Here is an 18,537-nt window from a genome sequence, read left to right as displayed (position 1 = left end):
TAGAACCTCCAAAAAAGCGCTCAAGGTCCAAAATGCAGGCTATAGCAAAGCAGACAGGAAGAAGATATAAAACTATTTAGCCTCTCCTAAGCCAAACCTTCAAAATGTGGTTCGTTGCTATCTAGCAAAACTGAATTCATCGCCAATTTTAGATTCAAGCAGGGAAAAAACACCACAAAGCCAAAGCTACTCTACTAAAACTGTCAGCATACATAAATAGCAGAGGTCTTCTACATACAGGACACAACTTCAAAATCATCCAATGATTAAAGTTACAACTAAACATGGGTAGATGGGTGATGACATGTCAGTTCATGACTAAGGGAAAGAAAATGAACACATAGAAATATGTAGTGTTTTGGAGGGAAACTTCAAAAATAATTTTATATGTATTTATAAAATCGTTTATCCTATGTAAAAAAAAATTCATGTTTTAGAGTATTAGAAATAAACAAGTGAGGGGATTTGCAGACAATTCCAGGGTTTAATGAACACTCAAATGTTCTAATATCTTTACTCCACTGATAATAAAACATGACAAAGTTACCAAGTTACAACTCCTGGGTGGCTCAGTTGGTTGAGCGTCCAACTCTTGATTTCAGCTCAGATCACGATCCCAGAGTTGTGGGACCGAGCCCTGTGTCAGACTCTGCACCGAGCATGTGGAGCCTTGCTTAAGATTCCCTCTCTTCCTCCCTCCCTCCCTCCCTCTCTCCCCCTCAACCCCTCTCCCCCACTTGTGCTCACTCTCTAAAATTAAAAAAAAAAAAAAAATTCCCACTTTTAAATATAACACTCTCTTTAAATCAACATAATTGATTAAAAAAATCTAGCTGGTACTTGAAAGCTTGTTATGTGATTTTATAGAATGTCTGTAATTTAATTTAGGTAATTAACAAAAAAAGGAAAAACATTGGCATGTTTACTATCCTAACATTTAAGTAGAAAAACCTTCCAAAAAAAATTCTCTGGAACTTTGGACTATTAAGGAATAGTCCTGGTTCTGATCTGTTCTGTAAAGATAGAATTTTATTATAAATGGAAAACATTCCTAGAAATACATAATTCCACTCACTCTATAGTTTTATTGTTTTTTAAAAAGCTTAGGTAATTCAGAAGTAAGAAGTTTTGCAATTTTCTATCCTAGTAAGTGACACATTTGTGATTATTAAGGACTGAAAATACAAATAGCTGTTCCCAGAATTCTTCTTGAAAACAGAGGCTGGCAAATTAAATTTGATCTCTTTTTGTATATGAAGTTCGATAGGGATACAGTCTTGCCTATTTGTTTACATATTCTCTAAGGCTGCTCTTGCAATGTAATAGCAGAGTTGAGCAGCCGTGATACAAACCACATGGCCCACAAAGTGGCAAATATTTACTATCTGACCCTTTGTAGAGAAAAATTGCCCATCCCTGTCCTAAATGATCAAACTGTTCTTGCAATGCCAAAGACTTTCCTATCATATAATCAAAGTTTAAGTCAAATTAAAAACAAAATTTGTTAGGGGGTGGGGTGGGAACGAATAAAACTAAGTATCTATTTCTACTCTACCAAAGCTCTAGATAATTATATAGTTACATGGAGTCAATACCAGTAAGTTTCCTAAGCCATCACAGGACGGTAAAATGCGTCTTCCAAAATTAAGGAACTGGCTCCTATACCGTACACAACACTTAGGCAAAGAAGAAATTGAAACAGTAAGAAAGGAAAATGCGGCATCTGGGTGGCTCAGTCAGCTGAGTGTCGGACTCTTGATTTCAACTCAGGTCACAATCCCAGGGACATGGGATTAAGCCCTGCATAGGTCTCTGAGCTTCACACTGAGCACTGAGCTTGGAGTACACTTAAGATTTTCTTTCTCTCTCTCTTTCTGAATCTTTCCCCCTTCCCACCTGTCTCATGCTCTGTCTCTAAAGTTAAAAAATAAATAAAAATAAAAATAAAGGAAAGGGAAGAAAGAAGGAAAAGGAGAAGGAGAGGGCAGGGAGAAAAGGCAAACAAAATGCAAGCAAACAGCAAACATTTTAACAAGAGCTCTTCTGAATTCCTATACTTTTAGACTGCTTATAAATTCTAGTTTTTCATAATAAAAGAAAGATAACATACCCAAGTTACATTAGAGATTTAAAAAAAAAGGTGCAGGAGCTCAAACATTTATTATTTTGCAAAACAGATTTAAAATATGTAATAGTAATGTACTTTGTAGTCTTTAAAAATACCATGGTGGCTCAGTTGGTTGAGCATCTTTTGATTTCAGCTCAGGTCATGATCCCAGGGTCATGGGATGCAGTCCCACACTGGGCTCCATGCTGAGCATGGAGCCTGCTTAAGATTCTCTCCCACTCTCTCTCCCTCTTTCCTACTCGTTCTGTCTCCCTCAAAAAAAAAAAAAATACCATGGGTATAATCAGAAATCAGAAAGCTTCAGATTTTTGTGTTAGGGCTTCAATATAAAATATAAAGATTCTTGGGGTGCCTGAGTGGCTCAGTCTGTTAAGCATCCAACTTCAGCTGGGGTCATGGTCCTGCGGTTCATGGGATGGAGCCCCACCCACATCAGGCTGTCTGCTGTCAGCACAGAGCCCACTTTGGATCCTCTGCCTGCCCCTCTCTCTCTCTCTCTCTCTCTCTCTCTCTCTCTCTTTCTCTCTCAAGTATAAACATTTAATAATTATAACAATGATAAAAATAATAATAATAAAGATTCTTACTAAAGTATACTCAAAGGTCACTAGTATTGACCTCCCAAATTTGATATGGGAAAAGGGACTCCAAAAAGTCCCAGGGTTAGGACACAAGAAATGAGATAACTCACAGGCAATATTCTCTCTCCAAACTGTCTCATTTCTCAGTCAATATGGGGAGAGTGCAGTCTCTCACATTACTGCAAGTTTGGTATTAAAGAACAACAAAAAAGCTGTGTGGCTCCAGAACAAAACTAGTACATTTTTTTCCATTTCCTTCTACACGTTGCAGCCATCTAATAGCTACTTTTGGACCCAGAAAGACACCTAGTATTTTAATTTAGTTCTTTTAGGGCAACAAGTTTAATTTCAGGGTTGAGATTTAAAAAAAAAAAAAAAAAGGGACTTACTCTCAACTTCTGTATTTCTGTTCCACAATATTTGGCAGTTTCTGTATTTCATAAACATGAACTTGTAATGTATGCATGCACATGTATACATATGTACTTAAGGCCAACCACGAAAGGAACAGGACAGAAAAAAAATTGTATGTCATGTGTACAAATTCACATAAAAATACACACATCTTTTTCTAAGAAATATAAATAAAATATTAACTTCTATTATCTAAACCCAAAACAGTAGGTTATGATTTAAGTTACATTAGTAGTTCTTAAAATGAAACGCCTCTTTCTAGAACACCCATGAAATCCTGATTCTTTCCACAGCCTTATTTAAGCCTCAGAGTTCCAGGAACACCAACCCAGGCCGTCTCTTTTGATAATACTTTCCCTGGAACAGACAGTACTCTCAGGTCAACAATCATAAGTCTGCACTTACCAATGTCTAAAATTCTCTTTTGTAGAGCTCCAATGAAAAGAAATGGTTCATCTTTACATGACTGAACAAGTGTGCCAACCAAGTCAGAGTTTGTTGCTAAGATGCAAGCATTTTCTTCACTGAGGTTGACCCCTGCCATGGAAGCCACATCATTGATGTCATCTTCATCTCTAAGAGGAAAAAAAGATAGCTTTTTGGTGGTGGTGGTGGTTGGTGATCTGTACATGAATGATTTAAGAGAGCAAAGAATTACAGATCTTTCCTTATAACTACAGACATTAATTTCTCAATTCATCCAAGCAAGAGAACTGAACAATAGCTATCTTTCCCTGGAAGCTTTTAAAATTAATTGATATGTCTAACCATTAGTGTATATTTAATCAGAAAGATGAATCAGAAGCAACTGTGTCTCCTAGTGTCCATCTCTCTTTCAGTTTAGTCAATGAGGGACTTGGGAGTTAAACTAAGTTATCCACAAATGCCCTGAAATGAAGAGACAAAGAAATGAAAACAGACTTCTTTGTTTTCATCCAAGATGATTAAATGCCCTCTGATTTCCCCAGTGTACTCTACTGTTCCACTGAGGAGCAGGAGAAATCCCCTGGTCCTCAAAGGTCCGTACCCACATAAAGACCCTTGAAAAGAAGCTTTCTTGACTAACTATTCTGAAACCAAATGGTTAAAACTAGTTTTGATTTTCTGCCTGAGACTTTTGGTGTGCTCCACCTGTACCAACTGAATTCATTAAACCACATCCTCGAGCAAATGGCTGCAAAGGTCTACATACAAGGTATAAAATTATACACACACACACATACTAACATGACATACATATAAAACACAAAATACATTTGAGCTCCTTGCATCGCACCAGCAAAATTAAATAGTTGTTTTTATCTAATAGGATTGCTACATGGCTACAGTGCTAAGATGAGCGTATCTGTTTAAGGGTAGAGAAGAGAGAAAAGAAATACGAAAATTCCCTCACAGCATCCTTATCACCGTATGTAATAACAAGCAGGTTACCGATCATAACTCACCTATCAACGCATAACATAATTTACACAAACATGATTATATAAAAAAGATGTTGCTTCTCTTTATTGCATGGGCCAAATGGTATATCATGTGGTCTCACGTCAATAGATTTAAATTATGAAACTCCCTGTGGTAATGCATTTGTGCATGGGAAAGGGAAATAAATTATAATTGTCAAGTACTCAAGAAATGAAGGCCTCTGGTGTTCCACTTTAAAAAGCAGTGTTTAGGGGTGAGAGGCAAAGAGACGATGCTCAAACATATATGAGAGATTAAAAAAAAAATAAAAACAACTAAATAAAACAAAGCTAGACACGGCAGTTGAAAGTGAGAGATAGAACAATAGTCTCATAATCTGAACAGATTTAAAACCCTAACATTCAGAGGTGAGTCTTTACAAAGGGAAAAATAAAACATGCAATACAAAGAAACTATACAAAAATGCTTGCAGTCGCCTTATCAAATGTCACAGAGGTATTGTCAGAAGTATGAATGCCAAAAATGGTTCTAAGAATTATTTTGCCACCTACATAGTGTTTCCAGAAACATCTAAACATGTAAACATCTTAAGTGTAAGAATGGCAGACACCATAAACCCAAAGATGGACCAAGATCCAAATAAAAAAATAAAAGGTCTGAATGAAAAATATTTCTAAAAACCCCAGGTCTCAAGAGGCACTTGGCTGGCTCAGTCCGTAGAGCATGTGGTTCTTGATCTTGGGGTTGTGAGTTTGAGACTCACGTTGAGGGTAAAGATTACTTTAAAGTGCAAAAAACAAACAAAAAACCCGATATATCAAGGGAATGAAAAGACAAGCTAAACAAACTGGGAGAAAATATTTGTAAAAGGCATCAGATAAAGGACTGTTATCCAAAATACACAAAGAACTCCTAAAACTCAGCAATAATAAAACAAACCAATTAAAAAATGGGCCAAAGACCTAACAGATGCCTCACCAAAGATGTACGGATAGCAAAGAAGCATATGAAAAGATGCTCCACATCCTTTCACCAGAGAAATATACATTAAAATGAGATAACACTAAACATCTGTTTGAAAAGGCAAAATCCTAAACACTGACATCAAATGCTGGTGAGGATGTGGAGCAACAGGAACTCGCATTCACTGCTGGTGGGAATGCCAAATGGTACAGCCACCCTAGAAGACAATTTGGCAGTGTATTACAGAACTAAACATACTTTTACTGTACAATCCAACAACCACACTTCTATTTACCCAAAGGAGTTGGAAACTTATGTCCACACAAAAACTTGTACACAGATGTTTAGAGCAGCTTCAAAGATAACAGATAAAACTTGGAAATAATCATGATGTCCTTCAGTAACTAAATGTATAAATAAATCGTGGCATATCCAGACAATGGAGTTTTAAGTGCTAAAAAAAAAAAAAAATTGAGATGTCACACCATGAAAAGACATACAGGGAAACTTAAATGCATATTACTAAGTGAAAAAAGTCAATCTGAAAAGGCTACATATGATACCAACCATATGACATTCTGGAAAAGGCAAACTAACAAGACCGGCAGTTGCCAGAGATTTAGCGAGGCGAGAGATGAATAGCCAGAACACAGAATTTTTAGGGCAGTGAAAGTACTCTGTATGATACTATAATGTTGGATACACATCATTATACATTTGTTAAAACCCATAGGATGTACTACACCAACAGCAAACTGTAATGTAAATTTTGGACTTTGAGGGATACTGATGGCCAATGCAGGTTTGTCAACTGTGACAAATGATCACTATGGTGGGAGATGTTGATAATGAGGGAGGTGATGCGTGTGTGGGATTAGGGGAATTCTCTGTATCTTCCGAACAATTTTGCTGTGAACCTAAACCTGCTTTAATAAACAATATCTATTTTTTTTAAAAAAGGCCAACTACACATTAATGAAGAGCTAGTTCACTCTAAAATTGAAACCCAACCAGTTACTTACCATCTCTAGGACTCAAATTTCCTTTAAAAATTTTTTTTTTCAACATTTATTTATTTTTGGGACAGAGAGAGACAGAGCATGAACGGGGGAGGGGCAGAGAGAGAGGGAGACACAGAATCGGAAACAGGCTCCAGGCTCTGAGCCATCAGCCCAGAGCCTGAAGCGGGACTCGAACTCACGGACCGCGAGATCGTGACCTGGCTGAAGTCGGACGCTTAACCGACTGCGCCACCCAGGCGCCCCTCAAATTTCCTTTAAAAATGAGTAACTTAGGGGTGCCTGGGTGGCTCAGTCGGTTGAGCATCCAACTTCAGCTCAGGTCATCATCTCACAGCTTGTGGGTTCAAGCCCCTTGTCAGGCTCTGTGCTGATGGCTCAGAACCTGGAGCCTGCTTTGGATTCTGTGTCTCCCTCTCTCTCTGCCCCTCCCCAGCTCATGCTCTGTCTCTGCCTCTCTCAAAAATAAATAAAAATTAAAAAATAAAAATTAATAAAAAAAATTTTTTTTAAATGAGTAACTTAGATTAGGTGTTTTCAAAGGTCCCTCTCAGCCACTTAAAAGAATGAGGCAGTCCTCTTTGACCTGATACACAGCAACTGCCAAGGAGTACTATGGAGCAGGAAAAAAAAAAAAAAAAAAAAAAAAAAAGAGGTAGAGAAGAAACTGTCCCTTGGGAAACAGACAGACACGCAGACACACACACATACACACACACATACACATATGGGTATAACCTCACATATCTCTGGAAAGATAAATGAGAAATTCTCTGGAGAGGAAAACAGGGAAGTAGGGATAGGAAAGACTTACTTTATACCACAGTATACTCTTTTCTACCTTTTGAATGCTGTACTATGTACATGAATTACCCAATAAAAATTATTAGTGATATTTAAAAAATAGTAAATAAACATGTAGGAAAAGAAACCTGGAAATAGAAAACATGAAGTTTAGACATATAACATCAATCTTCCCTTAAAAAGAAAATCAGAATTGCTTAAGGTAGGGGGGCCTGGGTGGCTCAGTCTGTTAAGCATCCAACTTCGGCTCAAGTCATGATCTCACAGTTCCTGAGTTCAAGCCCCACGTCGGGCTCTGTGCTAACAGCTCAGAGTCTGGAGCCTGCTTCGGATTCTGTGTCTCCCTCTCTCCCTCTCTGCACCCGCCCCCCCACACCATTCACACTGTCTCTGTCTCTGTCTCTCTCAAAAATAACATTTAAAAAAGTAGAATTGTTTAAGGTATATAAAACAAGGTCTTTACACCCATGCACACAACACCAAATGCTTATAATCTCAGATGTTTGTCAGGTACACAGGCCCTATTAACTGCAATTTGCTTCCAAGGGGTTTCTGCATACTCCCTGTTGAAATCTCACACACAGGCTGCAGAGAACAGTACCAGGCATACTTACTACCAGTACTTACTAGTACTTACTACCAGAGTACTAAAAATGAACAGAATTCATCAATGAGGAGACAGTCCCATGTTTTTAAGAATCTTCTTGCAGCCCTCCTCTGAAATAAGCAAGGAACTAACTGCCCAATAAGATTTGTTCGTGCCTGCCTTCCCTCCTCCTATTTGGCCCCAAGCTGAACACAGCTCCCTCTAGTACAGCTGTCAGTTGCTATGGTTACCGAGGGCGCAGCAATAGAGAGGAAGACCCCTACTGAGGGAAGAGGAAAAGGTGCCACAGTAAATAGCACCCAAGCCATTTAACACTTCCTCTAAGACAGGAGGCAGACTGATGGAAAGAAAAGACAACACAATGCTGTAACAGCATTATCAATAAAGCTAAGATAGGCCAGGACAGTATTAAAGGCTTTGATGTTGAAGCACAGTTGTGATTTTGGTTTGGTTTTAATTCTGAAGAAGAAAATGAGACTCTCTGAACTATATCTTCAAGTCTTCTGATCTAATGCAGTGCCTTTTTATGAAGGTACTATGAAAAATAATCTGTTCTGTTTTCTTTTTAAGATATGCAAAGAGGAAATTTAATAATGCCTTAATAGAAAAAGCTTTCCAATTCAAGATTCTGTGGGTTGTAATGAGTTACTATGTAAAAATTAAAGAAGCATTACCCAATTATCATTAATGTCTTGCAATCTGGCTTCTAAAACGGATCTAATTCTTTAGCTTTTGATAAAGTTATCCACTGCTTATGCCTGACTTCTTAAATCTCTTCCACCCTCTTAAGATCTATACCAGCACCAGACTGATTCTTCTAAAGTAGAGAGAATCATATTACTCTCCTGTTTAAAAATCTCTCACGCTGCCAATAACTTAACTTGATATTCAAGGTTTTCCAGGTAATGACCTTAACTTAGCACTCTTACCTCCCATTACTCACTATCACACAGCTCATACTGATTCTGGCCTTGCTCAGAACATTCCCTACTTCCAGTTCTAGTCTTCAAACTCCTCTTTGATTATCTTTCAGTTGTCAAAAGTCTTAGCTATATCCCAGTCCTTTTCAAATGCGTAGTTTAGAAATGCCACTTTAATTTGTTTTAAACTTTTGTTTTTATGTTTTTACTTTGTTTTTATGCTAATAAAATACTAATGCTGATACTTTAAAAAAAAGCATGTGTCCAATTGCTACAACTTTTTAACTTCTGAGAGCATGTTTTGTCTCTGTTATGGTAGGTTTTACTCTGCTTCTTATTCTAAAAATCAGCATATTTCAAGGGATAACCTGTATTAAGCGCCCCCCCCCACACACACACACACTAATAACTTTACTGAAATGCAATACAGCACGTCCCCACTTGTCTGGGAGGGGGGCTTGGATATTCCAAGGTAGTCTTTACATACTCCACCACAGCACTTACTCTACCATATTTTAAGCACTGGATTACTTGCTTATCTCCCATATTAACCTATGAATGAGGGCAGAAAGTGTCTTTCATTTCCAGGATTATGCTTCATATAGTAAATATTCAATAAATGGTAAATAAATGAGCATATGGTTATTTTGTAAATACAAAAAAAATCAGCCTATTTCTCTTAAACTCCTACTAGACTAACTGTATTGATTATACTCAACAAATATATTAAGTATAATAAATATATTATTTTTATCACCTCTCTCATTCTTAGCAGAGTAGTATGTAAATGGTAAATAGTTGAGGAAACTTCCATGCATTCAAAACAGTGTGCTATTTATCTATTAAAATATACTGAGAAGAACAGTGGGTAAAAATGAGGAGTCGAACTGCCCATAGTGTAATCCTAACTGCCAGTTATTATCTGTATGAAATAAAGCAAATCAATCTTTCTAGACCTGCACTGTCAGTAAAATGGAGACAATAACAATCCCTACATATTAGACTGAAGATTGAAGGAAGTAATTCATATCATGGGAAAAGGAATTAGTTTAATATACAAAGAGCTCCTACAAATAACTAAGGAAAGAACTTATGATCCAATGGAAAAATGGACAAAGCACAAGAATTTTCAGTTAACAGAAAGTTTAAAATGACTCAAAAATAAGATGTTCGACTCATAAGAGAAATATAAGATATAACCTTTCACCTGTTAGACTGGCAAAAACTTGTTAATAAAGTTCATCAGAACATGTGAAAATATGCTATTGTAAGCTTTGTTGCTCAGCGTAATTTGTAAATCTAACCTCTGTGGAGATTTACTTGATATTATCTGACAATTTAAAATGAATAAGCACTTCTTTCTAGAAATTATGTGAAATGATAGCCACTGCAGCTTTGTTTTCCTAGTACAAAACACTGGAAATAGCTTAACTATCATTATTATGTAACCATCATTATGTAACTGATAAAAATCTCAAATCACAATGAATATACACTGGGATAGCACAATCTCCAAGATTTATTACTACCAAGTTGTAAAAAACAAAATGTAAAACATGATGTATTGTATACTACCATCTATTTTGAGAAAATTACATCCAGAAAAATACACAAGAATTTGCTAACAGTGGTTGGCTCTAGAATGGGAACCTGGGTAGCAGAGAGAAAAAGAAGCACGGGAGAACCATATTTTTCCATTGTGTATCCTTTTTTCCTTTTGAATACTGTACAAAATATATATATTACTTAGTAGAATAAATTTGTTTAGAAAGTATAAAGAAAAAATTTACTTTAAGATCAAATTTTTCCCTTAGATTACTAATCTCTGGTAAAATAATTTTGCCTTCAATCCTTTTTTTTTTTCTAACCACCCTCAAGCATAACCTCTATACCATAGCCAGCACATAAACTCACACAACACCCTATTTATTCCTCTTTCATGCCTCTGTGAAGTTATTTTTCTCATGGAAAATCCCTTTTGTCTTTCCTCTTTTGACTCAAATGTAGTGTAACATACTGAAGGATTTCCCAAACCTTAGTGATTTTAAGAACCACCCAGGAGTATGTTCAAAATGCAGGGCTCACAATCAAATACACACCCATTCAGCACCCACAATTCATGTTCAGTGGGTCTATTATAGAGGGGTTTTTTTGGTTTGTTTGTTTTTAAACAAACATACTTAGGTGTCTGTGAGGTACACACTCTGTGGACCACACTTGGAAAACTACGGAGTTATAAAATTAAGAGCACTGGGGCACCTGGGTGGCTCAGTCAGTAAAGCGTCCAACTCTTGATTTTGGTTAAGGTCATGATCTGACAGTCAGATTCAGAGACTGAGCCCAGTGTCAGCCTCCAGGCTCCATGGAGCCTGCTTTAAGATTCTCTACCCCCCCTCCCCCACCCATCTCTCCCCTGCTCTTGCTGGCTCTTGTGCTCTTTCTCAAGATAATTAATTAATTAATTAATTAATTAACTAACTGTACCAATTCTAGAGTTAGAGACCAAGGTTTCAGTCCCTGTTCTGACAGTTATTAAAAGGATGACCTTGAACAAATTTGTTCACATCTCTATTCATCAATTCCCTTATCTAGCTTGGGTGAAAACTGTAGCTATTATAAGATTTTGAATGAAAACTGTATTAGAAACTAGAACCATATTAGAAATCAAAAATGAGTATGTAGAAGCACCTGGTTGGCTCAGCTGGTGGAACATATGACTCTTGATCACAGGGTTGTAAGTTTGAACCCCACGTCAGGTGCAGAGATTAGTTAAAAATAAAATATTTTGGGGGGCACCTGGGTGGCTCAGTTGGTTAAGCATCCAACTCTTGATTTTGGCTCAGGTCATGATCTCACAATTTGTGGGTTCAAGCCCCACGTCAGGATCTGTGCTGACAGTGCGGAGCTTTCTTGGAATTCCCTTTCTCCCCCTCTCTCTGCCCCTCCCCTGCTCTATGTCTCTCTCTCTCTCTCTCAAAATAAATAAAATCTCTTTTTTTAAATGAGTATTTATTCATTGAAAAGTAATGAAACCATCACATATTAACATAAGTACCATTTTAATGCTAGCAATGCCAAAATTAAAAACTAATCACTCAGAAGGATAGCATTGTGCTCTATTTTTCCAATCTCTTTAAAAATCCATTGACCCTCTTCACTTTGGATGAACCTTTAACTAATGCATGGTTTTGTAACATCATGTATTGGTAATCTGAAAAATATTGTGTCACTGAGTTTATACAGATCTTCCAAATTTAGATTCACCATACGCAATCCAAAATCACATGTTAATATCTGCACTAATCTTATCAGAAAATCTAAGTATTGAGAAGATGTTAAGCTCATGGTAGTGGATACAAGGTTTGCAACTTTTTAATATTTGCTTAAAAAGCTCAAACTTTATCACTGGCAAATAAATGCTGTCAGTTGTTTTCCCTGAAGTGACAGGCTCCGTTTTTTCATTTTCACAAAAATATCTGACAAATTCCCAAGTCTAAATAGCCACCGTTTGTTTTTCAGTTGCTCTTTGTTCTTTCAAGTAAAAGTGGTGCTCCACGAAAAGTGGTTAGTTTAGCTCACAATTGAAACACAAGCGCAAGCACTTGTCCTTGAGACAACCGTGAGACCCCCCAACATGCAGAAGAGCTTTATGCAAACCTCCTATTTTGTCACACAGAATACTAAAAAGGTGTGTACTCAAGGGTTGAGACCTAATAAAAATAATAATGCATGACATCTCATTAAAAACAAACAAACAAACAAACAAAACACCTAGGTTCTTTTCATTTTCTGAGTGTGTGAGGGTAAAGAATGAATGGCTACCAGCATAGTTTTGTGTCCCTGCCTTGAATAATACTAAGGTGCCAGAGGTTTTGCCACTGTAGTTTTTGAACCACTAATCAAATAATATACTGAAAAGGGCAAATAACATTATTATTAGTAGTAGTAGTAGTAGTAGTAGTAGTAGTAAAATTAAAATTGTTTTAACCACAAATTCCCTGAAAAAGTCCTCATTTTCAAAACTATTTTCTATAGATCACATTTGGAAACCTGATGGTTATACTTACAGTCCCAAACTTATAATGAGCAGCAGAAATACTATGAGGATTTTTAAAATACAGACTCTTGCCCAGGTTCAGCCTCCAGAGATTTTATTCTGGGTAAGCCCACAAATCAATAATCTCAGTAAGTTCATGGGTAGTTTTGAAATTGTTGACCTATGCTATACTAGCAATTGTTTATTTATAAATTGTTCTGAAAGTATCTACCACCCACTTCCTATATTTAATATATTTTCCATTATTAATACTGTTAAGAAATTTTTATTATAAATAATACCATACAATTGTCACTATCTCTTGGCTTTGATCCTTCTTGAGGATGCCCATGACATATAAAAGAGACATGTCCTATTTCCTGCCCATGTAACTTCGACCTTTGCTTCATCTACCTCTAATACCTTTTCTTCCAGCTCATTCTGCACCTAAGTACAAACATTTTTCCTAAACAGCATTTTACTATGACAAAATCTGGCCAAAAACTTTGAAAGACTTCATATCTTTTCTCCCAAGTCTTTATTCATATAATTTTCCTGCGAAGAATGTTTAAGAGCTTAATTTATATTGAGATCTAGTATAAGGCAACTCCTCCAAGAAGACTGTTTTGTTGAATTTTAACTCTAGATTTAGAGCTAATGGGGGCATAGCTCACATTGATGCTTTATCTTTCCAAGATGAGAGGTTTCTTTTGTCACTAGAGGCTCTCCAAAGTCCTGCTTTGGAAAGATTAACTATATGTATTATTTCATAGGTTATATAACAATATGTATTATGGCTATACCTGTACCTATAAGGAAAAGCAGACTCTTTAATAAATACATGATGAAAAAACTACATATAGAGCAAGGTGAACATATGTTTAATCTATATTAGAGAATCTGATTCTTACAATATAAGAAAAGAAAGGATATCCAATTTAATGAAGTAATACTGTCTATGCAAATAGCATGTAACGTGTCCTATGTTATTTTCCTAAAAGTGTCTTTTAAAGCAAAAGTTTAAAAATAACACATTAAACCCCTACTAACAGAGGTAATATGTATATGCATTATCCATCCATAAATATTTTACTATTTTTTCCTATAAGAACTCTTAAAAAAAACCTTAACCTTAAAGCATTACCATATCTTCAAAAAAAATCAATAATAATTCCTTATTATCATTAAATAGCCACTCAGTTTAAGTAGGGTTAACTTAACAAACATGCAAAGGTACAGTCATATTTGTCACTTCTAATGCTGAAATAAGAATAAAACATGAATCTCTGGCTCCCTCTGGTGTTTAAGTACTGGTGTTAAGTGCCTGGTGAATAAGTTCCCTTATTCATCCCAGGTACAATGACAAGCAGAATAGAAAAATATAATTCTCTTAGTGGAAAAAGTCATGAACAAAAAAAAATTTTTATTCAGTTAAACAAGTAGTTTTGAAAAAATAGGCAGATATCATCCTATGTTATTAAACCTCATCCAGTTAAAGTCAAGACAAGATCTAATGGCATACACTATTATCTCCTCTTATTTTACAAAAGAGTCAACATCAAGGGTCTTTTTGAAGCTTCATTTTAACAACTGAAGTGACATTAAGTACCCAAAATAAACCAAACATAAGTTTAAAAAAATGTAACTTTAAAAAGATATGCATAAACCATGAATAACCCAAATTACTATAAAGCATTACACAAAACAAAAAATGTATCTTACTGCAAAAATAAAAGATATCTTTAAAAATAGCTATGGTTATAGAAACTCCTATTCTCTTTTCAAAATTCATCACTTCAGCAACTATTTGAATGTTTATTATGGACCAGGCCTTGTTCTAAACATTAGGTATACAATGGTAAATAAAAGTGACTATAAACACCCAGAGAGTCTAAAAGGAGTGGGAAACACAAGGAATGGTAAACAAACAAACAGGATATTTTCTGATGAGTCCTTCACAAGACAGCAAGTGTGAATGAAGAAACTACTTTCCGTTGGCTGGCTAAGCAAAGACTCTCTAAAGAGTCAACTTCTAAACTAAAATGAGGACCAAGCCAAATGAAGACTGGAGGAAAGAGAGTCCAGGGAATATCACATCTACAATATGCCCACGTACAGTGGGAACATGAGTAGTTGTGTCTGAAGAACAAAAAGGAAGTGAACAAGAAACCCGGGTCCCTTACACCATGCAACATTATATCTGCAATGATCTGCTTACTTTCAGTTTTCCCAAATGTAAGACAATCTTCTGTCTGACTCATGCCACTGTTTTTTAGTATGCCTGTTATCTACAGCCTTACTGAATTCCAACAAACAGAACTACAGTTCAAGATAGCTGACATCATAAAAAAAAAATCAATTGTTGGGGCATCTGTGTGGCTCAGTCTGTTAAGCGTCCCAACTTTGGCTCAGGTCACGATCTCACAGTTTTTGAGTTTGAGCCTAGCATCAGGATCTCTGCTGTCAGCACGGGCCTGCTTCAGAACCTCTGTCCCCTTCTCTCTCTACCCCTCCCCTGTTCACGTTTGCTCTCTCTTAAAAATGAATTAACAAACATTTTTTAAAAAGTCAATTCTGGGGCGCCTGGGTGGCTCAGTCGGTTAAGCGGCCAACTTCGGCTCAGGTCATGATCTCGCGGTCCGTGAATTTGAGCCCCGCGTTGGGCTCTGTGCTGACAACTCAGAGCCTGGAGCCTGTTTCAGATTCTGTGTCTCCCTCTCTCTGACCCTCCCCCGTTCATGCTCTGTCTCTCTCTGTCTCAAAAATAAATAAACATTAAAAAAAAAATTTTAAAAAGTCAATTCTTCGTAAACTAATCTAATCACATGGCCTCAATAAAAAATGGTTCATAGATTCTAAATTTCTAAAATTCACATGCAGTAGAAAAATAAAGTGAAGATACCTTTGATAAAAAAAAAGGAATAAACAGAGGATTTACCTTGTCAGATCAGATATAAAAACAAATAATGAAAGAATCATAATAGAAAATGCAAAAATGTTAACACAGAAATAAAATAAAAACACTGCACTAAAAGAAATTCTAGAAATGTGCCCTTATATAAGTGATAATTTATTATCAGGTAAAGGTGACATCTCAAATCAGAAAGGTAAGGATGGGGAGCCTGGGTGGCGCAGTCGGTTAAGCGGCCGACTTCAGTCAGGTCACGATCTCACGGTCCGTGAGTTTGAGCCCCGCGTCAGGCTCTGGGCTGATGGCTCAGAGCCTGGAGCCTGTTTCCGATTCTGTGTCTCCCTCTCTCTCTGCCCTCCCCCGTTCATGCTCTGTCTCTCTCTGTCCCAAAAATAAATAAACGTTGAAAAAAAAAAATTAAAAAAAAAAATTAAAAGCTTAAAAAAAAAAAAGAAAGGTAAGGATAATGAATTCTTTAGTAATTACTGTTGAGACAGGCATTCCAACTGGGAAAAAGATAATTTCTGCTGCAGACATTTACAAAGATAAAATCAAGAATTATTGAAAAGGTAAAGGTATATGTACATATACAAGATGTGTATACATATCTTGGAAGAAAATATGGAAGCACATCATTATGAGCTTGGGATGAAGAAGGATTTCTTAGAAAATGGTAACATTCAAAAGCCATAAAGCATGAGTGATAAATCGAATATTGCGATTTAAAATCTTCTAAAACAAAAGACACTAAAAACAAAGTTGCCAGTTAAACAAAAGACTGGGAGAAAAATATTTACAACATATATAACAAAGAATTACTCTCCTATATATATATATATATATATATATATATATATATAAAGTCTAGAAAGCAATAAGCACTCAACAGATAAATGAGCAAAAGTAATAAGCTAGAAATTTCCCAGAGAAAATACTAATGGTGACATTTTTGCTTCAGGCAGTAAGTGGACTAGATTTACTGAGGAGAAATTACACTGCATTCTAACTAGACCAGCATAAGACATTTTCATTCTAATGTTGGGTGCACAGAAGTTGTCAAAAAAGTTGTCAGTAAAAATAAGCAATAACCACACTCTAAAGGTAAAACTACCTCAGGGACAAATGCCTGTGGCTGGCACTAGTTCTCAGACCCCTTATAAAGTGGAGAAATTGTATCTGAGACTGCTGGGTTCAGTCAGGTTCCCTAGAACAGGTGCTAAAGTGGTCCCAAGTCAACAGTCACCCTGGTTCCTACAAGAAAGTCACAAATGCTCTCTGGAGTAAAGCAAATTCATTTTAGGTCCTCAGGTTTAATCTGATTTACACATCCAACAAGGTTTTAAATTCAGCAATTATGTTTTTCACTTCTAAATGTCCTTTTTCATCACTGTATTTATTTTTTAATATTTATTTATTTTTGAAGGTGCAAGCAGGGGAGGGGTAGAGAGGGGGACAGAAGATCCGAAGCAGGCTCTGCACTGACAGCAGCAAGCTGGATGTGGGTCTCGAACTCCCAAACCATGAGATCATGACCTGAATTGAAGTCAGATGTTCAAATGACTGAGCTACCCAGGTGTCCCATATTCATTTTTTTAATAGAAAATTATTACTTGCTCATGTTTATGATTCCACATTTTGTTTTTAACCATTTTATAATAATTTCTAACAATGAATATTTGATTGTCCAATGTTTGATGTTAGTAGGGTTTCAAATGTGCTGCTGTTTCACTGTAGTTTAACTCAGGGTGATTTTTCCCTGTCTGTTTTACCTTTGAAAAGTGAATACATACACATACACACAAAACTATGGGAACAACATTTTTAAAGTGTTGAAAACAAAAAGTCAACCCATAATTCTAGTATCACTCCTGACATCACTTTCTACATAAATAACCCAAAATAAACTAAAAATTATCAGAAATAAGAACTTAACAAGGCAGTTGGCATAGGATTAAAAAAAAAAAAAAAAAAAGCAATGTGCATTCCTATGTAGTAACAGAAAAGGCAATTACCAAAAATATATTTATAATAACAATAAAAAAAGAGGCACCTAGGAATAAATTCAACAAACTGTGTATACCTATAGATGAAATTGTAACACTTTATCGAAAGATGTTTAAGAAAGCATGCATAAATGAAGATATAAATCATGTTTATAGACAGAAGACTAAAAATTATAAAGAAATCAGCTGAAGGACAATAGACTCAAGGCCATGCCATTAAAAATTCCAGCAGACATTTCTGGTGGAATTCAAACACTTAAATTTATATGGAACAGCAAAATCCCAAGAACAGACGTGAAAATCAGTAAGAGTGGAGAGGTGGGATATGAAAGTGAAGGAAGGAAAATAAATAAGGAGAGGTAGGTAGAGGAGGTACCTTAACAGATTCGAAATTTATTTTGAAGTTACGGTAAATTGAGAAGCATCCTACTGGAAATAAACAAATTAACCAAAAAGATGAAGCAGAGATGAAAAGATTAACTAAAATGGATAGACAGCCTAGAAAAGATCCATGTGTATATGACATAGGAGGCATTGCAGATCATTGAGTCTTCATTAATGTTGTTGGAACAAATGATTACGCATGAGAAAGAGTGAAGTAGGATCCCTACCCTACGTCATAGAAACAAACAAATCCAAAATTAAACCCTTTTGGGGTGCCTGGGTGGCTAGGTTGATTAAGCATCTGACTTCAGTTCAGGTCATGATCTCATGGTTTGAGTTTGAGCC

General features: G+C 36.2%; 1 protein-coding gene across 7 annotated transcripts in view; it reads right to left on the bottom strand.

The window, feature by feature from the left end:
- The window catches only part of TAF4B (TATA-box binding protein associated factor 4b), a 187,655-nt gene that overhangs the window by 122,131 nt on the left and 46,987 nt on the right, over positions 1–18,537 (bottom strand). For all 7 annotated transcript variants that reach the window (XM_045041945.1, XM_045041946.1, XM_006938826.5 and 4 more), the window contains one exon: positions 3,529–3,698. In XM_045041945.1, coding sequence (XP_044897880.1) covers positions 3,529–3,698 — 170 coding nt within the window. The remainder of the gene's footprint in view (positions 1–3,528; positions 3,699–18,537) is intronic.

The sequence above is a fragment of the Felis catus genome, chromosome D3 (genome assembly GCF_018350175.1).
Source record: "Felis catus isolate Fca126 chromosome D3, F.catus_Fca126_mat1.0, whole genome shotgun sequence".
Classification (NCBI taxonomy): Eukaryota; Metazoa; Chordata; class Mammalia; order Carnivora; family Felidae; genus Felis; species Felis catus.
This window is presented reverse-complemented; position numbering and strand designations above follow the sequence as displayed.